Source organism: Leucoraja erinacea, chromosome 24, assembly GCF_028641065.1.
Source record: "Leucoraja erinacea ecotype New England chromosome 24, Leri_hhj_1, whole genome shotgun sequence".
NCBI lineage: Eukaryota > Metazoa > Chordata > Chondrichthyes > Rajiformes > Rajidae > Leucoraja > Leucoraja erinaceus.
Window position 1 is genome coordinate 15,373,704 of NC_073400.1, and position 27,049 is coordinate 15,400,752.

The window sequence follows — 27,049 nt, forward strand, 5'->3', positions numbered from 1 at the left end:
GCTACCTGCGTAAATTACGCCCAGTGGGACAGGCCCTTAACTCTGCTACCTGCAGAAAATTTACATATCGGTTGGACCACAACTCTACAGGTCATGCTGTCTCAGCCAGACCACCAACATAATCAGTCATAACCAGCCACTCCCTGGTCACTCCCTCTTCTCCTCTCTCCCCTCAGTACAGAAGTTTGAAAATGCACACCTTCAGATTCAGGGACAGTTTCTTCCCAGCTGTTATCAGGCAAGTGAACCATTCTATCACCATCCTATCACCAACTGATCTCCCTTCCACCTCATTGGAGACCCTTGGACTATCTTTAAGCAGACTTTATCTTGTACTATACCCTTTAACCTGCATCTGTACACTGTGAATGTCTTGATCGTAATCATGTCTAGTCTTTTTCGTTGACTTGATAGCACGCAATCAAAAGCCTTTTACTGTACCTTGGTACAACTGACAATCATAAACTAAACTAAATTGAACAAAAATTTATTTTCAGAAAACAGCTGCTCAAAAGACAGATTTTTGATGACTCAATAATCAATGTACAACTGAACAACCTCCACAGAATTGGTCAGTGCAGTGAGATAAGTTAATATTTGGGCACTTTGGCAATTTCCTATTATTCCTATTACAACTTTTGTAACACGATCGATACTTTACCTCAAATATTTGGATGGATTTTACATAAATGGAATATGCTAAAGTCTTTCTAAAGATTGGTTAGAAACACAGTTCCTATGAAATAATTACTGTAGTAAATTCTAAGTAATTAGGTGCCACACAACACATGCCAGGAGGTTTTAATACATTTTTGCTCGAAGAAAATATGCTGTCAAACTGGCTAAATTTAAACTCTCCCTGGAGGATACTAGAGGAATGCAATAGCCTCTTAAAGTAAAATTGCATTCAAGCTAAATACTATTTGCATACAAGTCCAGGTACTTCTATAGAGAGGAACATGCAATGATAATTAATTCACATTGCCCATGTTACAACTGCCAGGAATCACCTGCGATTTTCTGAAAATTACGACACTGATGTTTGCAAATGTGCTGATTGCTAAATATTTTCAAAAATATCAATTTGGACTGGCAGCAAAATAAAACATTAGAAAAATGACCTCTGCTCAACAGTGTAACTGCGATGTGCAAGTTCAATTCTCATGAACCATGGTTTTCAGGTAGAGTGCAGCATGCTACGATACAGAGTTGGATTGCCTTCTGCCGCTGGACATTAGCGGCAGGGTGTGGTGGAGATGCCCCTCAAAATAAGAGAAGGGAGTGGCAAGGGTGGGGGGTTAAAATTGTGAAAACACTAAGTAACAATGTATTGAATGCATGTATAGCCTCCGAGAATGTCAGAAGATTTTTTTGCAGTTCCTATATTGCACATACTTTAAAAAATTTGAATGAAGTTTATTTTGATCAAAAAAAAAGGGACTGCCCCCCTCTTCACAGAGTGTGGATTTACAAAGAGAGTCTGGAGAAGAATGCAAAGGTTCTTGTCACAGTTTATCCCAAACAGTTCTGTAACAGAGGACTCTCTGATTTACAGGCTGCACCCAGGGACACATTCGGAGATAGACGTCATGTGCTGCTGGAAGGTCATCAACTTGGTTAATGATGCTCTTTGGTCTGCCCGAAACTTATTGACCTCCCAGCAGAGCGAGATGTCCGTCAGGGAATGTTGCTGACTGGCCCGCTGCAGACTGCAGGAGTACGTGCTGAGGGACGCACTGAAGCTTGGTGCAGTCAAAGCCCTGTGGGGGAGGACCGCAGTCTAGGGTCCTTCTGCTGCTGCACATTGGAGGGCAGGGTGCGGTGGAGATGCCCCTCAAACAAGGGGAGGGATATCACCCCAGGGAGCCACGAGTGGCAAGGGTGACGGGTTTAATGATATTTCTGCTAATGCTGCAATACTGCGCCAATAATGTTTTGAAAATAATTTTTGCGCATCTCTTGTTTAGCATACATTTTTTATTCTGAATAAAGTTTATTATTCCGTTTAAGAAATATTGAAGGACCTCGCTTAGCTGGTGATGAAAGGGGCTCTCCCAGTCAGATCCTTCCTGCACCATTTAAATCTTACTGCCAGTGCAAACTACCCTTGGGACGGCTGCTACGGAGTGGAGACAGCTGCTCAACTCTACGCTGAGTGTGGATTTGCGAAGAGAGACAATGGTTCAATGGGATTTTGAATGGCGTTGGGGAATCCAGAGGTTTACGAGAATGATCCGCGGATGATTGGGTTAACGTATGATGAGCGTTTGGCGGCACTGGGTCTGTACTCACTGGAGTTTAGAAGGAGAAGAGGGGAACTCATTGAAACTTACCAAATAGTGAAAGGCCTGGATAGAGTGGATGTGGAGAGGATGTTTCCACTAGTGGGAGAGTCTAGGTCTAGGGAGTACAGCCGCAGAATAAAAGGGATCCTCCTTTAGAAAGGAGATGAAGGAATTTCTTTAGTGAGAGGGTGGTGAATCTGTGGAGTTCATTGCCACAGATGGCTGTGGAGGCCGTCATTGGGTATTTTTGTGCAGATTGACACCTTTACTAATCAAGAAATTGTCAAAGTTAAGGGAAGAAGGCAGAAGAATAGTGTTGAGAGGGAAAGATAAATCAGCTAAGATTTAATGGCGGAGTGGATTAAATGGACCAAATGGACCAATTCTGTTCCTATGACATGAACTTTATTGTCACAAGTACCAAGGTACAGAGAAATTAATTTTTACATACAATTCAATCAGACTATTTTGATACATAAGCAAAGCTTAGATATAGTACATCAAGACCGTATATAAGAGTCACCAGATTTGGTGCCATGTTCGAGTCCCAGTTATTCTAAGTGAAGAGCTTCTTAACCTGACCATGAAGGCCTGTTGTCCTGGCGACAACACAACCAATTCAAAACTTGGCTTCCAAGTACAGTTCTTGCATTATGTCTGTCAGAATGGTATCCGTCCCGTGATTTGAAGTGTAAATCTGTCGCTGTACAAGCTTGAAATGACAGCAGGATTGCAATAAATCTTACATTATTGTTTGCTTTTAAAATATTGTATTGGGCACAACATGCGACAGAGGATGTCAGATCAAACGCCTGCCTCAGCCATGTACACGTTCACATCCAAATGAACAGAGGCAGCCAACACCAGTGTGTAAGAAACAACTGCAGATGCTGGTTTAAGTCGAAGGTAGACACAAAATGCTGGAGTAACTCAGCAGGACAGGCTGCATCACTGGAGAGAAGGAATGAGTGACGTTTCAGGTCTCGACCCCAAACGTCACCCATTCCTTCTCTCCAGAGATGCAGCCTGTCCCGCTGAGTTACCCCAGCATTTTGTGTCTACCAGCCAACACCAGTATTACATCGCCACAGTTCGTTCCTCAGATAAACAGAATCCACCAGAATGATTCAGTGAACACCTTGGGTGATACAAAGGGACGACAGGGAAGTTTGATTGAAGTACTTAAAAATCAAGAATGGTCATCAAAGAATAAATGATAAACTGTCTGCAGTGACAGGAATGCTGATGCAAGCTGTGATCTGTTCAAAAAAAGTGGAAGCCAATTTCTCTAGTAAATTTCAAACGTGAATGGGATAAACATTTGGAAGGGGAGAAAAATAAGATAAATTATAGGGCTATGGGGAAAGAGCAGGAGCATGGAATTCATTATATTGGTCTACCAAAGAGTCGACACAGATTCAATGACAGAAGGGTCTCCAAGTACATTTTATCCCATAGAAGTTTATAATCTTTAGAGACACGGAGCGGAGATAAGCCCATTGGCCCACCAAGCCCACGCTGACCAGTGATCACCCCGTACGCCAGCACTATCCTACACACCAGGGATAATTTACAATTTTTACCGAAGCCAGTTAACCCACAAACCTGCACGTTTTTGGAGTGTGGGAGAAACTGGAGCACCCGGAGAAAACCCACGCGGTCACAGGGAGAAAGTACAAACTCCGTGCAAAAAGCAGCCGTGGTGAGGATCAAACCCAGGTCTCAAGCGAAGTGAAGCAGCAACTCTACCGCTGCGCCACCGTACGATGTGCAGCTGAACCATGGGACAATAGGTTCTGTATAAGATCAAAGTATAAACCGTTAACGTGGTCACAATTGGGCAACAATGGGTATAATTGGGCGAATGGAAAAAATGGCTGGACCCAGTATGTGTGTGTGTGGCTCAGGAAGAGTTTCTTCCTAAGCAGCCGCTTTCCTGCAAAAGGAGCGTTCAGTAAAAGAACATCAGGCTAATGTAATACTGGGAATAGTTCCCTTTTACCATGGAGTTATTGACTTGGATCCCAAGAGGGCCGACGAGAGCATTGGGGGACCCGAGAGTAGCCCGGCAGGGGGACATCAAGAGCGAATGGGGACCCGAAGTGGAGGGGGGGGGTCATCGACCACGTATCACCATATGGCCTGGTCCACCGCTGCGAGACAATAAGACAGTTCAATAAACTCTTTGAAACTTTGTCTGCGCCAGAAGCATGGCGACTCCGTGCACTGCCTGGGTGACGTCTACTGTATAATTTTACTGGATTGTATGCAAAAACACAAAGAATTTCACTGTACCTGTGAAAATGAAGTATCATTGAACAATGTATTTTGTCTGATTTATGCCAGAGGTGGAATATGTGGTCAACACAAGTTTCAGAAGGTTAGTTTGGTTTAGAAATACAGCACGGAAACAGGCTCTGCGGCCCACCGAGTCCACGCCGGTCGGTCATTGTTCACCCATTTACACTAGTTCTATGTTATCCCACTTTCGCATCCACTCCCTATACAATAGGTAAATTTACAGAGATCAATTAACCCACAGACCCGCATGTCTTTGGGATGTGAGAATAAATTGGAGTTCCTGGGGAAAGCACATGTGGTCACAGGGAGAATGTGCAAACTCCACACAGACAGCATTTGAGGTCAGGATTGAACCTGAGTCTTTGGCACTGTGAGGCAGCAGCTCTACCAGCTGTGCCACTAATTTGTGCTGTAACGTCTGTCTCCCTGAGCAGCTGCATGGTGAATCATTCAATTATCTAATAAGAGAGCCACTCTCTCCCTTCTCTCCTTCTCCAGATTTTATTATTGTATTGCACACCCTTGCTTAGTTTTCACCCATGAAAGGATATAATGTTCTACTGTTTACATAGAATGACTCGGATTGTTTTCTCTGGAACACCGAAGGTTGCGCGGAGACCTGATTGAAATATGTAAAATTCTGAGTCATAGATAGGATAGATATTCAGAACCTGTTCCGCAGAATGGAAATACCAAAGACTAGAGAACACAGCTTTAGGGTGAGAGGAGAAAGCCAATGACACGTTGGCCTTCATAACAAGAGGAATGAGTGTAGGATCAAAGAGGTTCTTCTGGAGTTGTACAGGGCCCTAGTGAGACCACACCTGGAGTATTGTGTGCAGTTTTGGTCTCCCTATTTGAGGATGGACATTCTTGCTATTGAGGGAGTGCAGCGTAGGTTCACCAGGTTAATTCCCGGGATGGCGGGACTGTCATATGTTGATAGAATGGTGGGGCTGGGCTTGTATACTATGGAGTTTAGAAGGATGAGACGGAATCTTATTGAAACATAAGATAATTAAGGGTTTGTACAAGCTACAGGCAGGAAACATGTTCCCGATGCTGGGAGAATCCAGAACCAGGGGCCACAGTTTAAGAATAAGGGGTAGGCCATTTAAAACGGAGACGAAGAAAAACTTTTTCACACTTTTGACTTTTTCCACTATGGTCAGAGTGTTGTGAGTATGTGGAATTCTCTGTCTCAGGCTGGAGGCTGGTTCTCTGGATGCTTTCAAGAGAGAGCTAGACAGAGCTCTAAAAGATAGCGGAGTCAAAGGATATGGGAAGAAGGCAGGAACGGGGTACTGATTGTGGATGATCAGCCATGATCACATTGAATGGCGGTGCTGGCTCGAGGGACCGCATTGGCCTACTTCTGCACCTGTTGTCTGTTGTCTATTAAAGGAGATACATGTGGCAATTTTTTTTACACACGCAGAGAGCAGTGGATACCTGGAACGTGCTGCCAAGTGTGTTCACGGAGACAGATACAAAAGTAGTGTTTAAGAGGCTTTTGGATTGGCACATGGATATGCAGGGAATGCAAGGACATGAATCACATCAAGCACATGTGATTAGTTTACCTTGCCATCGTGTTTGGCAAGGACATCGTCCCCGCGCTGTATTCTTTCACATTCTATTGTCTGAGCCCAAGGGTGGGTAGGCATAGAAATAAGACTCAACTGAATTAGTTTAGTTCAGTTTAGTTTAGAGATACAGTATGAAAACAGGCCCGAGGCCCATTGTGCTGACAAACAATCACCCATACACTAGCTCTATTCTACAGCCCAAGGACTATTTACAGAAGCCAATTAACCTACAAACCTGGAGAAAACCCCAGCGGCCACAGGGAGAACATAAATACGCTGTACAAACAGCACCCTTAGACAGGATCGAACCAGAGTCTCTGGCACCGCAAGGCAACAACAGCCACCATGCCGCCCTCTAGTTAAAAGACTTCCCTGTGCTAAAAGAAAATCAAGGTTGGATTAGCTCCGATAGATACTTCTAGTTCAGAGTTGTCTATGGTCAGGTCTTAACTCAAGTCACCGAGACATGCAACATGGAAACAGGCCCTTTGGCCCACCTTGACCATGCCGACTAACAGGCCCCATTTACACTACTTCCATTAGTCCCGCGCTTAGCCAATATCCCTCTAAACCTATCCTATCCATATAATGTACAAATGTCTCCTAAATTTTGTGATGGTACTTGCCGAGTCCACTGAGATTTAGAAAGGATTGTACTTTTTAAAAAATGGCCTAAATCTACAGAGTTCTCTATTTAGATCTCACAAGATGCTTCATCAGATTTATCCATTATAACAGTAGAACTGCTCCTTTTCTCAATCAGTGACAATGAGGGAGGAGGAGGTGCCTCTCGGTCACTTAAATGGGACATCATCATAACATGAGAACACAGAAATTAGTTTGAATAACTATTTTTAAGCACAGACTGAATGAACCCGTGGTTATTTACAAGGCAGGGTACAATCTAGAATACTTCACACACAGCATTCAGAATTGTTCCCTAACACATGACAAATCACCACCAAATGACCACAAGGTGTGTGCAATGATTTGTGACTCCAATCAAGAGATTAATTGCCAACAGAACAATGAAATACTTCCCTGTTGCAACTCACCAGGTCCATTGACATAATGACACAGAAATAAATATTCAATGATTACAATATATTAACAACCATAGTCTTAAACTTCCCCTTCGCTTCCCTGTACCTCACCTGGACTCACATCCATTTCTCCCCTTCCCCCCTCTATTCCTCCTTCTGGCTTCGCAATTCACACTTCTTCTATCCTTATCAACCTTTGTCTTTTCATTTCCGGCCTTTGTCCAATTATCTGCTTATCAAAACCCCCTTTCCCCCACCTGTATCCACCCATCACTCACCAGGCTTTGTCTAACCCCTCCTCTCTTCCACATTTCAACCAACCACCACGTCCGTCTGAAGAAAGGGCCCGACATGAAACGTCACCCATCCATGTTCTCCTGAGATGCTGCCTGACCTACTGAGTTTAGTTTAGAGATACAGTGTGGAAACAGGCCCGTCAGCACCGGGTCCATGTTGACCATTGGCCACCAGCACATTAGTTTCAAGCTATCGCATTTTCACATCCTGGACCCTAGGGGCAACTTGTAGAAGCCATTTATAATGTGTAGGGAGTGGATGAGAAAGTGGGAAAACATGGTACAATACCAAAGAACGGCTCAAAGTGCTGGAGTAACGCAAGAGTCAGGCAGCATCTTGGAGAACATGGATAGGTGACGTTTCACAAGGGTCCTGACCTGAAAGATCAAAACCTGAAAAGTCTCCGATCCACATTCTCTATGTTCACCCACTGAGTTACTCCAGTATTTGGTGTCTTTTTTTTTGTAAAACAGCATCTGCAGTTCCATGTATCTGTTGCTCTTTCCTCCTTTGATGTCACAGAATGCAAGTCACCAAATATGAACAATGATCTGTAAAGAATTCTAATTCATCTTTTCAAAGTCTGTCAAGGGTCATGGTGGCCAAGCATATACAATCCATTGTTATTTGCAATCGTTTGATCAAACTTTGTCCTGAATCAAATAAAGGTGTGTTTGTGAAAGTTATCAGCAGCTTTGATAGCCGTCGATTGACACAGGTCACCCAACCTCCTAATTTAAGCTTCAGAGATACAGCGTGGAAACTGGACCTTCGGTTCACAGAGTCCACGTCGACCAGCGATCACACCGTACACTAACACTATCCTACACGCTAAGGGACAATTTACAATTTTAATCAAAGCCAATTCACCTACAAACCTATGTATCGTTGGAGTGTGGGAGGAAACCGGAGCACCCAAGAAAACCCATGCGGTCAAAGTGAGAATGGACAATCACTGAAAAGACAGCACCTATAGTCCGTATCGTACTATGTATCGCATTGTAAAGTCACAACTCTATCGCTGCACCACTGTGCCGCTCTGTAGCCCAATCTTAATGGCTTCAGATACAGAAGTACATAGAACATCACAGCACAAGAACAGTCCTTTTGGCCCACAATGTCAGTGCTGAACATGATGCTCAGACCATCATTTATTTACCAGTACATAACCCATATCCCTCCATACCTTGCATATCCATGTGCCTAACTAAAACTCATTTAAAGTATATGTCTCCACCAACATCCACAAAAACGCATTCCAAGTACTCGCCACCCTCTGTGTACAAGGTGGCCCTGCACTCCTCCTTTCAACTCTGCCACTCTTACCTTGAACCTCTGCTCTCTAGGATTTGGTTGTTTCATCCTGGGTAAAAAATGTTCTGACTGTCTACCTGCCTTCTTGTAATTTCATATACTTCCATCGGGTCTCCCTGCAACCATCGGCATTCCAGATAAACCAATCCAAGTCTAGGTTTAGGATCCATGATCCTGATTGGACCCTAATCTGTGGTGAATCTGTGGAATTCTTTGCCATAGAAGGCTGTGGAGGCCAAGTCGGTTGGATATTTTTAAGGCAGAGATAGATAGATTGGTACAGGTGTCAGAGGTTCTGGGGAGAATGGGGTTAGAAGGGAGAGATAGATCAGCCATGATTGAATGGCGGAGTAGACTTGATCGGCCGAATGGCCTAATTCTACACCTATTCCTTATGACCACAGATCATCAAATGAGAAGGAATAATCACAGATTAGGTCGTAAGGCCCTGATAAAAGTATATGAAATTAAAGCAGTCAGAACTATATTCCCCAAGGGAAGTTTAAAGTAGACACAAAATGCTGGAGTAACTCAATGGAACAGGCAGCATCTCTGGAGCAAAGGAATGGGTGATGTTTCAGGTCAAGATCCTTCTTCAGTGTCTATCTTCGGTGCAAACCGGCATCTGCAGTTCCTTCCTACAAAGTGTAAAGAGGATGCGCAGGGCAAGTTTGTGCCTCCGTAGAGAGCAGTGGGTACCTGGAACACGGTGTCTTGCTCAAGTTTCTAACATCTGCACTTCCTTGTGCCTCAATAAAAATCTTGTACATTGGTAACATTTTACAATGCAGAATAGGCTCAGTATTTGTTCTGTGCATATTCATTTGCTCCATTTTACCAGAATCCAAATGAAACAATTGTAATGCTCTTTACATTTTTTTGAAGAAAAGTTCCAACAAAATTCATATAAACTTCTCTCACCGCAGTGTTATTTCCTGCCCCGCCCTGCAAAGTAATTTTATCTTCAGAACAGACATCTGAGTCACAGCAGGAATTTTACTCATGAAGGAGGATTTGAACTGTGGTTTTCTCACATGAACAACAATTTTCGCAGAATCTAGAATCCCTTTCAAATCTAGAACGACCTTCAACCATCCTTTCTATTCTTTGGAAAATCAATTACAAGACAGAGGAAAGAGTTAACAGGGAAGTCACTTACTTTAAAATACATACTGTTAAAGCATGGAGAGCTTACCATAATAGGTGTTTGCGACACTTGGAGTCATATATCACGGAATCAAGCCCTTCAGCCCACGCCGATCAACATTCCTCATCTACACTTGTCCCACCTGCCTGCGTTTCGTCCATATCCCTCTAAACCTGTCCTATCCATGTATCTCTCCAAATGTTTTTTAAACGTTGTGATAGTACATGTCTAATCTACCTCCTCTGTCAGCTTATTCCATGTACCCACTGCCCTTTATATAAAATTCCATGTACCTACTCCCCTTTGTGTAAAATTCTATATACCTACCATCCTTTGCGTAAAAGGGCACCAGCATGTATAAATACAAGCAACAGTGAAGAGAGATATCTCCAGTGACTCCTGACTATCCCCGGCCCATGACCATTCAAAAGAGAAGGAGCATTCAAGATGACAATGAGAGCCTGGATTCCATGCATTGGGATCTTACACTAACTTCACATATGGCAAAAGGAGCGTATCACCGCAAAATTCCCACCCGCCCAGCCATTCAAGCATCGCCTGTCGCATCTCCTTAGGAAGAGGCCACAGAGTTCATGTTGCCGCCATGAGCTACTTCAGAACCCAGAAAGCCGCCACTGAAACGAGTACCCCCAAAAATAATAGAATGCTCAGATAGATCACCTTGGAATACCAAGTGCATCAAGGGCCTGTCCCACCAGCATGCGACTCCATGCAGCAAGCGTGACCTAACGTGGTCGCTTGAGCCGTACGGCCTCGCGGGGCCGGTCCCACTTCGATTGCCGGAGCCGTATGGAGTTGTGCGGAGCTGGTCCCGACATCGCTCAGGGCTCCGAAAAACTGACCGTGTTTAAAAATTCCACGCGGCAACGGCCTGCCGGCCCGCAGCCGCATCGACGCCATGTCACTCACTCGACCTCCGCGCGGCTCCCGCTTCTGGTTTGGTCGCGCTTGCCACATGCCGTACGGCTCAAGCGACCACGTTAGCATGCAGGCGCATGCACCGGCCCTTTAGGTCGCGCTTGCCACATGCAGTTCGAATGCTGGTGGGACAGGCCCTTTAGGTCGTGCTTGCCGTATGTAGGTCGCATACTCGTGGGACAGGCTTCACCTGGAGAGGAGATGGCTATCACAAGGTCAGTTTGGCCAAGATTCAACTATGATGTTGCAGCAAGGGGTACAGAAGCCATGGGACAGAGAAAGGGCCAGTAAAAGGGCTTGCCACAAAGGCGTCAATAGTTTGGTGGCACAGTTGTAGTGTTCCTGCCTTACAGCACTGGAGACCCGGGTTCATTCTTGACTATAGGTGCTGTCTGTATGGAGTTTTTTTAACCTTCTCCCTGTGACGGCATGGGTTTCCTCCGGGTGCTCCAGTTTCCTCCCACACTTCAATTAAGTGCAGGTTTGTAGGTTAATTGGCTGCTGTAAATTGTCCCTAGTGTGCAGGATAGTGCTACTGTACGGGATGATTGCTAGTCAGCGTGGACTTGGTGGGCCAAGTCTATCTTGTATATGTAAATTTATTGTCATGTGTACCAAAATGGAACAATGAAATTCTTACTTGCAGCAGCGTAATAGTTCTGCAAATAACAGAACTCAATACATAAAACATAAAAAACAAAACACAAAAAAAAAGTACAAAACGAAACAAAGCCCAAAGTCTCTGGTGCAAAAAGACAGTTACTAGTTTAAAGTTTAGTCGGTGTTTGTAGGGTTCAATCGTCTGATGGCTGGTGGGATATTGGATACTTTCAAAATAAGGAAACGTTTCCAAAAATAATATTCTAATATCTGGAGAAAATATTGTTGGTATTATGAATCTCAATTTATTTCACCATGTTACTTTGTTCTCAAGCCTTATACTTTCTGGGCCTCCATAAGTGAATAATGGGTGCCCAGTTCCTTTGCCAAGTGTCAGTCTCATCTGTTCAGTGTTAAAGGCCTGTCCCACTTGGGCGTCATGTGTGCGTCATTTACGTGACATCATTTACTCGTCACGACGCACGACGCACGTGTCGTGATGCGCACATGGCGTGCATTATGCGCGCATAGTGCGTGGTGAGGCGTGGTGGCGTAGGCAGTGAAGTGCGGTCGCGCACGGCGCCCTAGGATTTTGGGATTCACAAAATCTTTGCGCGCCGCCTGCGTGAGGCGCAAATGACGCCCAAGTGGGACAGGCCCTTGAGTCAACGAAGGAGCCTGCAAAATATGCTGCCCACAGACAAATTTCCCTCACACATCCCACCAGGTATTATCAGCTGCTGAAGAGATCAGGTTGATCGAACAGCAAGGAAAACACTTGCCAAACCAGCAGAACAGCTTAACTTTTTAACTATTGGTTGGAATCTGTCCTATTTGGACAAGTTATTTGTGCACATCTCCCATCAGTTCACAATGTGAACACTTTGACAGGTATAATTAATGAAAAAAAATGTTTTAAACAAGCAGGAAAATGGCAATGACATTCGTCATAATTAAAGTTGTCAATACAACAACAGTGGTTGTTTAACAGTGGTCATGTTTAAGAAACAATAACAAGGAAAAAAAGGATACACAGAGAAGTTAATGTGAATTTTAACACGAGCCAGCGTGGATTTGTAAAATGCAGTGGTGTCTGTCTAATCTAACTAAAGTTTTTGATGAAATAACAATGTGGGATGATTAAGGGATTTCAAAGGGCACCATCCATATGGATTGTATGAAAGTACTTGATGAAGTACCATGGAGAGACTGATGAGTATAATTGAGATTTCTGGAACAGAAGATTTAGTATCAGCTTGGAAAAATGGCTTAGAGTCTTGGCAAATTGTTGCTTTCCTCAAGAACATAAGAAATAGGAATGGAAGTATATGGAAGAACGGAAGAATGGCCTCACCAGAATACTCCATCATTCAATAGGGTCACAGCCAACCTTATCTTGCCCTTAGTTCCATTCTCCTGGCAATTCACCATCACCCAGAAGATTCAGCATCTATCTACCTAGAGTGATGCAGTGTGGAAACAGGCCCTTCAGCCCAACTTGCTCACACCGACCAACATTTCCCATCTACACTCGTCCCACCTGCCTGCATTTGGCCCATATCCCTCTACACCTGTCCTATTCAGGTGCCCATCCAATTGTTTCTTAAAAGTTGCCTTAAACTAGTCTAACTGGTCCCTGCGTCAACTGCCTCCTCTGGCAGCTCGTTCCATACACCCTGCACCTGTGGTGTGAAAAAGTTACGCCTCAGATTCCTTCCCACCTTCACCTCAAACCCATGTCCTCTGGCTCTGTCTACCTCAGCTCTGAATATATTTATCAATCAGATTTAATTTTTTTATAAGTCCTGTGAACATGGGGGCAATCTGTTCAACATTCCCTCATATGACATTGAACATAGAACAGTACAGCAATGACAGGCTTTGTGGAGGGTGTAGAGGAGGTTTACCAGAATGTTGCCTGAATTAGAGGCTTTCAGCTGCAGGGAAATAAATGTTGGATAAACTTGGACTGTTTTCTCTGGAACATCATAGGTTCGGGGGAGATGTAATTGAAGTATATGAGGCATAGATAGGGTCGACAGCCAGAACCTTTCTCCCAGGGTGGAAATGTCCAACACTAGAGGGCATGGCGCTAAGGTTGAGAGGGTGAAAATTTAACGGAGATGAGTGGGGCAAGTTTTTTGTGTTGTGGACCTGAAACACACTATCAGGGGTGGTGGTGGCATTTAAGAGGCTTTTCGATTGGCACACAGACGTGCAAGGAAGAGAGCGATATGGATCCTGCAGATGAGATCAGCATAACTTGGCATCATGAGGTGATATTCCTTCCCTTGTGGTCCCTTCCATTGTGGGCCAAAGGGCCCCTACATGTGCTGTACTGTTCAATGTTCCATGTTCTATGATCTAGCACTGGAACAGGCACTCTGGCCCACAATGTTCATGCCTAACATGGTGTCAAGTTAAACTAAACTCATCTACCTACACATGATCCATATCCCTCCATTCCCTACACCCCCAGTTTTATCCCACGTTTCAACCTAACAGACTTCCCCCATGCAAGGGGTGATCTGGTCAACACTTTGTGCAACCGTATTAATTCTTCCCTCCTTTTATATTCCTTTCCCATTTGCAATAAAAGCTGGCATCACATTTTGCTTCCTAATTTCTTCCTCCAGCTGCACACTAACTTGCCGTGTCCTGGACATGTGGACACTCAAATCCATGGCGTTCCATAGTTTCACTCTAATTTAGCAATCTTCTGCTTGCCTTCCGAAGACGCGCAGGTTTGTACGCTAATTGGCTTTGTACATTATCCCTGGTGTGTAGGATAAAACTAGTGTCCGGGTGATCGCTGTTTGGAAGCGAACTGGTAGGCCAAAGGGCCTGTTTCTATGCTGTATCTGTAACCTAAACTAAACAAAAATCACATCACAAATAGTTGCCAACTCAACAGATCTATTTCAACGTCCCTAGAGACTCATTGTATCCACATCACAACTTGCTGCCCTATCTGCCTCCCATCTTTGTACATTTGTCGACAACACTCAAGGTTCCTTCATCCAAGTCGTTAATTTAGTTTTTGTATGTCGTTCAGGGCCAAGATAGTTTGCCAATATCAGAGTTTGCCAAGTTCAAAAGATCCATTTATCCTGATTCTCTCTCCTATCAATTAACCAATCTTCTGACTATGCCAAGATGTTAACCTCAATGTCTTGAACTTTTGTTGTCAACTTTGAAAATACAAATACACTGCATTTGAACATTGAATTCTACAATTTCAGATAACTAACCTATACACAAACCCATCCCCCGCCCCCCCCACTTTCCCCTTTCCGTGTCCCATCTGGATTTACACCTATTGCTCCCCTTCTTCCCCCACCCCGTCCCCTTTCACCTATATTCATACCTCTGGCTTCACGATTCGTAACTCCTTTCTACTCTGGCTTTTGTCCAACCATCTACCTATCAAAGAATTCCTCACTTATACCCTGCCGTCTGAAGATGGGTTCAAACCAAAGACGTCACCTATCCACGTTCTCCAGAGATGCTGCCTGACCCACTGAGTTACTCCGGCATTTTGTCTTTATCTTGCCCCCACCAGCTTTCTACCCAACCCCACCCCGAACCACAATCAGTCTGAAGAAGGGCCTCGACTCAAAACTTCACCCGTTGAGCTACTCCGGAACTTTGTATCCTTTTTCGTTAATTAGCATCTGCAGTTATTTATGTCTCCATTCCTCACATTTGTTATATCCTTAAAGAGCTCCAATAACATTTTTAAACGTGATTTTCCTTTAATATTTCCAAAGGTCTAGCTGCTATTTCCTTTATAATGGACTACAACTGTTTTTCAAGGATTAATGTGTTTATAATTCCTTGTTTTCTGTCTTCCGCGTTTGTGGAACTGATGCCTTAAATTTGGCTTTTTAAAAACACATTAATCCTTTCCAAAATCTAGGAAATGTTTGAATGTTACTCCCAAGTCATCTGCTCTCTCCTTTGCCACCTCCTTTAAGACTTTCGGATACCGACCATTAGATTAAGAAACTTAGACACAAAATGCAGGAGTAACTCAGCGGGGCAATCATCACCTCTGGAGAGAAGGAATGGATGACGTTTCTGATCAAGACCCTTCTTCAGACTGAAGTTTACATTACATTACTACAAGTTTACATTAACAAAATAAATTGACATATACTTGTTAGCCATTTGCATTATCCGGATCCTTATCTTTAATACTATAATATTTTGGGATGTAAACTTACCTCTAAATTTTTTGGGGGGATTTTCTAGGTCTCCAGCTCCTGGCTCTATGACGCATCTATCATCCACCAACCTGCAAAACAAAGACAATTTTTAAAATTAATTTAGTTTGCATTCTAGACCCTCTTGACAAGTGGACAATCCATATGGAGATGTACAACTGTCTCATCCAAGTAAGAGATCAAGCAATATTCTTTATTCATTATATTAGCGATGTTACGATACTTACCTTCAGCGGCACTGCAATTCTGCCACTGGCCATGTGCGCGACTTTGGCGCCTTTGAGGGGGGGGGGGGGGGGGGAGGGGGGGGCGGGATTAAAATGCCGTTTGCCGTTTTCTCCTGCCTGTCGTCGAGTCGAACTTCCTCAGGCTGTTGAGCTGCTGCAGAAAAATCGTTCCGACTTCCATTCTCGGAAGTTTTTTTTTAAATCGCGGGACAATTTAACCCCTGGAATAAAATAAATAGCTACTTCTAATGCCGTCAATGCCTGCAACGGGACGGATCTCACGTAGGGGACAATACAAAATGTAAGTCGTGTATTTTACATATAAACTTGCTTCTTAGGATGACTTTAATCAAAATTTCCTTGGCGATAATGTGATTTTGGCCCCATACGAACCGGCAGTGTTTTTCCTGCCGATATGGGATTCAAATTCACTGCAACCACAACGTTCCAATCGATCGCGTTCCACAAAAACCCACTCGCAAGATGACTAAAATGCCCATTAATTTACAGGAATTAAACATTAAATAATTATATCCACAGCATCTACAATCTGGAGAACAGTTTCTTCACCACTGTTATCAGAGTCCACATTAGTCCTCCCATAAGCTAGGGTGCAGTCCCCATCTTCCAACCTACCTATTGCAGGCATTGGACTTTTTTCTCTGGAACTGCAATGATGCAATGCTGAAACGCTGTATTCTGCACTGGTATTTTTTTCTTTGCATTACCTAGTTTTGTTTAGTTTATTATTGTCACATGTACCAAGGTATAGCAAAAGGCTTTTTTATATTGCATGCTACCCGGTCAGCGAAAATACTATACATGATCACAATCAAGCCATCCACAGTGTAAAGATACAGGATAAGAGAATACTTGTGTGGTCCTTGAGTACGGTTTGATCGTGCTCATGTATAATGTGGCCTCCAGTCTCAGCCGCGTATCTTCAAACCAATTTTATATCCATTTGGATGGCCAGCTTGCTCTGGATCCTATGTGATCTAACCTTCCAGAGCAGCCTACCATGTGGTATCATGTCAAAGTCCATGTGGACAACATCTACTATGTTGTCCTCATCAATCGTCTTGGTCTCCTCAAAAAAAATTGCTATCAAATTTGTGAGATAGTTTCTCATACACAAAGCCACATTGACTATTCCTTGTCTATCAGTCCTTGCCTATCTACAAGCACGTTTCATCCTTTCTCACAATCACTTCCAATAAAACATACCTACCACCACCGTTATCGCACGTTGACATCATCTGTGGTGAGCAAGTTATTTGTGTCTGTTCTCCTAGTTTGCTGATGTTATTGGCACAATTAGAAATGGCCCAAACTACTAAGCCTCAAATACCAAATAAAAAAAACATTTTGCTGCATTTTTTTACATTTGTGCATTACACAACAAAAATAAATGCATTCATGTCAAAAAACAATTTGAAGTCATGTGTTCTATGCTGCTTCTCAAATGACAGAGAACATAGAAAAGTGCAGCACAGGAGCAGGCTCTACAGACCACATTCTCTATGCCTGACATGATACCAAAATAAACTGATCTTATCTGCCTTCACACAATCCATAACACGCCATTCCCTGCATATCTGTGTGCCGATCTTAAGGCCTCTTAAATGTCACTGTCGTATTTGCCTCCATCACCACCCCTGGCAGCACACATACACACATAACTGTGTCAAATAAACTTGCCCTGCACATCCCTTTTAACTTTGTCCCTTTCAAAAACAGGCAACATTTTATTTACACAATAGACAATAGGTGCAGGAGTACGCCATTTGGCCCTTCGAGCCAGCACCGTCATTCAATGTGATCATGGCTGATCATCCCCAATCAGTACCCCGTTCCTGCCTTCTCCCCATATCCCCTGACTCCGCTATCTTTAAGAGCCCTATCTAGCTCTCTCTTGAAAGTATCCAGAGAACCGGCCTCCACCGCCCTCGCTAGAGGCAGAGAATTCCACAGACTCACAACTCTCTGTGTGAAAAAGTGTTTCCTCGTGTCAGTTCTATATGGCTTACCCCTTATTCTTAAACTGTGGCCCCTGGTTCTGGACTCCCCCAACTTCGGGAACATGTTTCCTGCCTCTAGTGTGTCCAAACCTTTAATAATCTTGTATGTTTCAATAAGACCTCCTCTCATCCTTCTAAACTCTAGATTATACAAACCCAGCCGCTCCATTCTCTCAGCATATCACAGTCCTGCCATCCCGGGAATTATCCTTGAAAACCTACGCTGCATTCCCTTAATAGCAAGAATGTCAACTTATTTGAAGCTTAATGGAGAGAAAATGTCCCAAGATGACAAGAGCCAATCTAGACAAACCTCTCCCTGGAGCTAGTATGCCCTAATCCAGGCAACATTCTGCTAAAATAAGATAATCATTTTCAATTAATTAAAAAATGTATTGAGGTCTAATTGTAAAATCAGACTGTTGATTTACCAGCTCACCTGCAGACGTCGCAAACCTGCCAGACAGGATGAACTTAAGAATTTGCATAAGTGCAGATAGAGCGTAAGAAGGTTGAGTATGAGTTTGAGTAGTCTGACGCAGAAACCAGCCCTTTGGCCCACGGTACCTGGTGTCACTATCTACACTAATCCCATTTGCTCACTTTAGGTCTGCTGGCAACTCAAGTACATGTCTGTCCACTATTTTACAGAGATGTTAACTATTAAGTCTTAATGGTTAATCTTCTCATTAAAAATTCCCTCAAGACCATTCTGACATTTGAGTGAAATAATTTTGAGGTTCAGGCACGTACTATATTTATGTTGGCACACATCTATCTATATTACTAAAAGTCTGTTCTTGACCGGTTTTGGCGATCTGTGCTGCGATTTCTGAGAGAACGCCGCCACCTACGGCCGTCATTTTTGGCCACCTCGCTCAGAGCCCCCCTACGCTGCATGTGTGCTGAGGATTTTTTCAGTCGATGAAAAATGACAGAGATATTAATGATTTTACAAAATTCCCCATTCTCTCTGCTGCCCCCGCTGGCGGCAGGGGGGATGGACTATAAAACCAGGAAGTAGTGAGCCTCAATTAGTCTGCAAGCTGGAGGTAGGCAGAGGGTCACGGTTCTCTGAGCTGTGAATAACACTGAACACATGTCCACACAACTGTGAGTAAGTACCCTTAATGTGGTTTGAAAATGAAAATATGGTTAAAGTAAAAAAGCACTGCCTGCAAATGGTTGTTTGGGGGATTTGGGTTGAAATAAATAGGCACTCTCTCTCTCTCCCCCCTCTCCTCCCCCCCCCCCCCCTCCTCTCCTCTCCCCCTCCTCTCCTCCACGTCCCCACCTCTCTCCCCTCTTTTTCTCCCCCTCCTCCCCTCCAGCCCCCTCCCCCACCGTCCCTCCCCAAAACCCCCCTCCCCTCCACACACCCCCTACCCTCTTCCCTCCACCCTCCCTGCTCCCCACACCTCTCCCCCTCCCCATCACCTCTCCCCCCTCTCTCACTCCTCCCCTCCAACTTTCCCCTCTCACCCACCCTCCCTCTTCTCCTCCTCGCCACCCCCCCCTCTCCCTCTTGTCCCTCTCTCTGTGTCTCTGCCCCATCTCTCTCTGCCCTCACTCTCTACCCCCCCCCCCCCCTAGATGTGACTGCAAGTTGGGGGCTATGCGTCAGTAGATACGGTGGTTATGGGGTAAAAGGAGCAAATTAATATATCAATATTATATCAAGGCGGGTAATTAGCGTGAGTGCGGGGGGGGGGGGGTTAGTTAGTGTGTGTGACACTGCATGCCACCTCCCCCCCCCCCCCCCCCCCCCCACGTAGGGGGAACACTTGGTCTAGTATTATGCTAAAACTCCTATCACACAAGGTTAATTATTAAGCCTTTATATTCATGTAGAGAGTTCATTGAAAATGCAGTTATTGTTCACCTTATCTTTCCGCTCACAACCTATTACCCCTCAAATGAATTTCATAATAACTCCCAATGAATTCTGAAATGCAAGGCCCAAAATTTTTCAATGTACGAAGTGAGCCAAGTTTTAGAATTTGCCTGAATTTAAAGAAGATGATCAGTCATGAGCCTTTAAAGTTTAAATAAACTGCTTTGTAACTCATTTACAAAATTCTTCACTCTGAACCTAATTCCTGGATATTTTTGGGGGCTGGGAAATTTTCAATAGGCAGCCAACCACCAGATCAAAGGGATAAGTATCTCAGAGAAAGTTACATCAAAAAGAAATGCTTGTTAGCCACAATTAAGCATTTCCACATACTTTATTCCATATTCCACTTCCAAATCATTGATTTTCAGTAAATTATATTTAGGGCATCTCAATGACATGTATTCATTGTAGAAATATTATAGAATGCGTAAAGTTTTTCTTTGCGACATTTTCCATTCGGTGGCAAAATTTGAATCGGTCGAATTCTAAACTATTTTCACATTACAGATCACTTTAGGGCCTGTCCCACTTGGGCGTCATTTGCGCGTCACGCAGGTGGCGTGCGAGGATTTTAAGAATCCCAAAATCCTCGAGCACATCACTGCCTACGCCAGCACGTCTGACCAGGCGCCATGCGCGAGTAATGCACGCCATGCGTGGGTTACACATGCGCGTCGTATGGTGTGATGCGTAAATTATGTCGCTTAAATGATTTGCAAATAACGCCCAAGTGGGACAGACCCCTTAATCTGCTTTTCAAAAGTGCTGGCACTAAGTCTTCAAATGCCAAACTAATAATTTCACTGGAGACACCAGAGGGATGGCACGGTGGCGCAGCGGTAGAGTTGCTGTCTCACAGCACCAGAGACCCGGGTACGATCTTGACTATGAGTGCTGTCTGTATGGAGTTTGTGCACTCTCCCCGTAACTGCCTGGGTTTTCCCCAGGTGCTCTGGTTTCCTCCCGCACTGCAAAGACGTACAGGTTGGTAGGTTAAGTGGCTTTGGTAACGATTGTAAATATCCCCCAATGTGTGTAGGCTAGTGCTGGTGTACGGGGATCACTGATTGGCACAGACTGGATGGGCCGAAGGACCTGTTTCCATGCTGCATCTCTAAACGAAACCTAACTGCAGATGTTGGAATCTTGGTCAAACACAAAGTCTGGGATGGGAATGAACAGGGGACATTTTAGGAACCTTCTATTACTTCTCGGGGTAGGGCATGCTCTCAGCAACGTACTCTACTCCCTACGCACTCACAAATGTGCGGCCAAATTCCATTCTTAACTCCATTTGCAAGTTTGCAGCTGACACCACAGAAATGGGCCAGATCTCAAACCATGACAAGATTAAGCACAGGAAGGAAAAAGAGTTTGGTGTCAAGACCACAACCCTCAATGTCAGCAACATAAAGTAGCTGGTCACTGATGGCAAGAGGCAGGGTGGAGTACACACCCTCAGTTTGCATCACTGGGGCTGCAGTGGGGATGTTTGAGAGCTCAGTGGCGCAGCGATAGAGTTGCTGCCTTACAGCACCGAAGACCAGGGTTTGACCCCGACTACGGGTGTTGTCTGGTTTCCTCCCACATTCCAAAGACGTATGGGTTTGTAGGTTAATTGGCTTCAGTAAAAATAGTACATTTTCCCTAGCGTACAGTATAGTGTTATGACCCTGTCCCACTTAGGAAACCTGAACGGAAACCTCTGGAGACTTTGCGCCCCACCCAAGGTTTCCGTGCGGTTCCCGGAGGTTGCCGGACGTTGCAGGTAGTGGAAGGCAGGTAGGGAGCCTGACAAAAATCTCTGGGAACCGCATGGAAATCTTGGGTGGGGTGCAAAGTCTCCAGAGGTTTCCGTTCAGGTTTCCTAAGTGGGACAGGGTCATTAGCGTCTGGGGATCGCTGTGCGGCGTGGACTCGATGGCCCAAAGGGCTTGTTTTCACGCTGTATCTCTAAAGCAAACTAAATTTTACATTCAAAAGTGTATTATCACCATCACCACCCTGGCAGTGGGTTCCAGGCATCCCACCAATCTCTATGTAAAAAAAACTTGCCCTGCATATTCCCTTTAAACTTTGCCCCTCTCATCTTAAAGCTGTGGAATTTAGAATCAAGTTCTGTACGAATTGTGCTTTAATCACTCTTCGATGTATATATTTTGTTTTGTTTTAGTTTAGTGTGGAGATACAGCGCAGAAACAGTACCTTCGGCCCACCCAGTCCTCACCGGTCTATGATCAGCTGTAAATTAGTTATATCCTATACAAGATACAAGATAGATTTAATTGTCACGTGTGCCAGATGGCACAGTGAATTGAATTCCCATACAGCCATACAATAAAAATAAACAGGACTCAACACACTATAGAATTTAACACAAAACATCCCCACACAGCAGAACCAAAGTTTCCCACTGTGTGGGAAGGCACCAAAGTCAGTCTTCTCCCTCCACTGTTCCCCATGGTCAGGGTCTCCCCAAGCCCTCCGCAGTTGCAGCTACGGGCGGCCCGATGACCAGGACCGCTCGCTGGGATGATACCAGTCCGACGTCGGGGCTGCGGGACGTCCTCAGCGGCGTGGACACCAGAGTCGGCCCCCTCCTACCGGAGTCGGCGGCTTCCAATATCCGTAGGCCGCGCTGGGCGGAGACTGCTGCTGTAGACCCTCTGCAAGGCGCCCCAGGACTCCTCGGTGTTGTTCAGCGCCGCCCGCGTTGGAAGCTCTCCGCACCAGAGCTCCACGATGTTGGAGCAACGGCCCAACGCTACGGAGCTCCAAACGGCGACCCAAGTGGGCATCGCCCGCTCCGCAGTGACTCCAGCGCTGCGCCGCCGCTGTAGCAGCCCTGGTCCAGTTCCCGGTCCCCGGCAGGAAAGGCCGCTCCCATCCAGGTGGTAGGCCGCGAGGTGGGGGGCGAGGACGCGACTCGGAGAAATAGTCGCGTCCCCGCCTGGAAGAGACTGGGAAATGGTTTCCCCCTTACCCTGCCCCCCTCCCCCACATAGAAAAGTTAAAGTTTCCCCCTAAAACAGATTTTAGACTAACTAAAAATAATAAAAAAGATAGAAATGACATACAGGCTGTAGGTAGAGGCTGCTGCCAGTGCAGCGCCCCTAGTGGCAATTTCCAGACACCAATTAACCTACAAACCTGCATGTGTTTGCAAAGTGGGAGGAAACCGGAGCACCCAGAAAAAACCCACGTGGTCACAGAGAAAATGTACAAACTCCGTACAGGCAGCACATGTAGTCAGGATCGATCCTGGGTCTCTGGCGCTGTAGGGCAACAATTCTTCCACTGTGCCTTATAAGGTTGTTAATACAAAAAATTGTAAATTGCATCTTTCGTTAATTCTGAATTGTTTCAAAATGCTAGTGTGAAGAAACAAATATTGGGCACACTTTTCCTCTGCCATTACCCATTGGTCTGCGTGAATATCAAAGAACAAAAATCCAGCGGGAACTCAGAACATTTCCTTTCCAAGGGAAGAGGCCGTTAGGAGAAAGCATGTTTCTGGATTTTTGGTTGCGACTTCAAAATGAAACAGCTTTTGACACTTCATAAGGGGCAGTTATAATTGATGGATAACATAACTAATTAATGCTGTTCCGTTCAAGAACCAGTCAGATATTTTCAGGGGAAGTGTACAAAACAGTAAATGAATGTTTTGTATAAGAAAATAGAAGTCCTTCAGAAACTGAGAGCATGTAACGGTGGTGAAAAACTGAAGTCAGACCAATGGTGAATGAATGTAGAGAAACAGCTTTCAGCTGATGGAAAGCTATCCCAGCTGTATTAGATTGTTCAACAATTTCTGTTTCTATTTCTGCATTTGTTTTCTAGCTGTATACACGGTATTGGTTTTGCTTTATGATTATAATGTGCAACGAGAAAGTGTTACGTTTTATACAGCATGGAAACAGGCCCTTGGGCCGACCAAATCCACACCAACTATTGATCACCCACTCACACTAGTTCTATGTTATCCCACTTTCTTATTCATTACCAACACAGTATGAGCAATTTTACAAAGGACCAATTAACCTGCAAATACGCACATCTTTGGGATGTGGGAGAAAACTGGAGCACCACCCAGACACAGGGAGAACGTGCAAACTCCTCACAGACAGCACCCGAGGTCAGAATCGAACCTCGTGAATATTGTCACAAGAAAATAATGATGCAATTTGGCCCCAAATCACGCTGGGCCAGGCCAACCCCAACTTCATCGATCCAATGCCACAAGGACACCGGGCCTTTAGGAAAGAATAAAATTAAATGCAAATCTTCTTGGGCCAAGATCGGACTTTGCGGGTACTTGAAAGTTGCAAGATGGCGCCGGAACATGGCGACTCGCTGCGTGGTGTTCCAGAAGAGGATCTGTGGTACTAGCGTATCGTGTGATTTGACTGGATGGCATGCAGAACAAGCATTTCACGCGGGTTACACGCGAGTCTACTCCGCCACCCTTCTTCAGACTTCTTCAAGCATTTCACGCGAGTCTACTCCGCCATTCAATCATGGCCGATCTCCGCCTCCTAATCCCATTTTCCTGCTTCCTCCCCACAAACCATTGACACAAATTCCAATCAAGAATTTGGCTATCTCTGCCTGAAAAATATCGACTGACTTGGCCTCCACAGCCCTCTGTGGCAATGAGTTCCACAGATTAACTACCCTCTGACTAAAGAACATCCTCCTCACCTCCTTTCTAAAAGAGAGCCCTTCAATTCTGAATTTCACAGTAACTCTGTACATGTGACAATAAATAAACCAATTAACGAACTATAATCTATGATGGCAAAAGTTCAAAATTGACACGCTAGTTTCTAGATAGACTTGGCAAGAAATTATACACAATATGTTCGAGTAACTGCGGGACAGGCAGCATCTCTGGAGAGAAGGAATGGGTGACGTTTCGGGTCGAGATCCTTCTTCTGCCAAGAAATTATACTAAATTCAAATTATTCAACTTCTCAATTAACTTTACACTGCATCGAGATATCACTCAATTCTACTTGCTTGTGAAAGAAACACTTTTTAAAGTGCACATTTACATATAATTTTACTTCGGAGTCACGTGAGTGATTCCGTGAAGAACCCGCTCAGCACGCATGCGCGACAAAATATTCGAGGGAGATGAAAAGCCTTGTGGGTCAGTCATAAAAAACCTTATGGTTGGGTGACGAGCCATTTCGAGATGGCTCAAGCAGGTGCTAAAAGCTGCTGGGATAAAAACTAACATGTACAAATTTCATTCCACCAGGGCAGCATCCACGTCGACGGCTAAAAGAATGGACGTGCCTATAAACCACATCCTGGCTACAGCAGGATGGTGGGGGGAAAGACCGTTCAGAAATTTTATAATAAGCCGTTGGCAAAACCTGTTTTATTTGCAGGAAAGATTTTACAGACTGCAAATATTTAATTTAAGCCCAGGGGAGCAATTTAATTTCTTTGTTGTTATTGTTAAAAAATACCATTGTGTTTTTCTACAAACAGATTCATTGGTTGGTTACGATAACACACTTCCTCCCTCAAAGACTTCGGCAGTGATGTAGTAATAACTGTTACACGGTTTGAAATCACAGAGCTTTGAAATCTTCAAGGAATCACTCACGTGACTCCGAAGTAAAATAGTAAGATTAAACGAGAACATACCAGTTTGAAGTTTGATCTGTATTTTATGAGGAGTTACGATGAGGGATTACGTGCCCTCCGCTCCCACCCTCAATAATATGGGTCAAATTCATAAACTGATGTCTCCTTATCTTTACTATGTTTACTTCAATAACTGTGTCTATCTGTGATTCCACACCGCTGCTTTGAAGTATGCCGCGCATGTGTGCTGAGTGGGTTCTTCACGTAATCCCTCAACGTAACTCCTCATAAAATACAGATCAAACTTCAAACTGGTAAGTTCTCGTTTAATCTTACTATTTTATATAATTATATAATTTAGCTCTTCTAGAACCGTGTAATTGACTACGCAGCATTTTTCCTCCAAGACTAAAGATGCTACTTGCAGAGATTTAGACAGAGAGAAACTCTGCGGGACAGGTAGCATCTCTGGAGAGGAGGAATGGGTGATGTTTTGGGTCGTGATAGGACTTTACTTTAGACTTTAGAGATATAGCACAGAAACAGGCCCTTTGGCCTACCAGGTCCAAGCCTACCAGCAATCACCATACACTAGCACTATCTTACACACTAGGGTCAAATTACAAACTTACAGAAGCCAATTAACCTACAAACCTGCACGTCTTTGGAGTGTGGAAGGAAACCGGAGCACCGAGAGAAAACCCATGCGGTCACTGGGAGAAAGTACAAATGCCATAGAGAGAGTCCCCCATGATCAGGATCGAACCGTATCGATTGAATCGATCGATCTCTGGCACCATAAGGCAGCAACACTGTGCCGCCGATGTTTGTTGATAATTCTCCCTCAGAAGCATGCTTGGGTTTAGACTTAGCACAGAGCAGGTGGTCATCTGCCATGTTTTAGGCTTGGCTGATTAACTGAGTTTAGTTATGGTCAATCCTAAAAACATTGAGCCATAGAGTGATAGAGCACGTAGACTAACCCACCTCTTCCATGCCCATCAAGACGCCCCATCTAAGTTAGTCCCTTTTGCCCAATTTGTCCCATATCCCTCTAAACTGTTCCTATTCATATACCAGTCCAAGTGTCTTTTAAATGCTGTATTGCACCTGCCCCAACAATGTCCTGGTTTCAGCTTTAGGTTTATTATTATCACACGTACCGAGGTCCAGTGGGAAGCTTTGGTTTGTACGCTATCCACTCAGATCACATAATACTATTCGTAAATACAATTAAGCCAAACTCAAGTGCAATAGGTAGAGTAAAGGGGAAGACACAGAGTGCAGAATATAGTTCTCAGCATTGTAGCGCATCAGTTCCAGAGACAAAGTGCAATGTCCTCAATGTGGCAGAGTTAAATCGGACAGTACTCTAGCTAATGGAAGGACCATTCAGAAGCCGGATAACAGAGGGGAAGAAGCTGATCGTGAGTCTGGTGCTGCATGCTTTTAAGCTTCTGTGTCTTCTTCCCGATGGGGAAGGATTGAGGTGGAACAGGGCTTTGATTATGTTGGCTGCTTTTCCAAAGTAGATTAAGGCAATCGCATGGAGTCTGGTTGCT

The 27,049-nt window shown here is 44.4% G+C and overlaps 1 protein-coding gene across 1 annotated transcript in view; it reads right to left on the reverse strand.

The window, feature by feature from the left end:
• Positions 1 to 27,049, reverse strand: part of itpr3 (inositol 1,4,5-trisphosphate receptor, type 3) — a 184,131-nt gene that overhangs the window by 150,503 nt on the left and 6,579 nt on the right. The window contains exon 2 of the mRNA XM_055654564.1: positions 15,742 to 15,812. Within this exon, the coding sequence (XP_055510539.1) occupies positions 15,742 to 15,812 (71 nt within the window). The remainder of the gene's footprint in view (positions 1 to 15,741; positions 15,813 to 27,049) is intronic.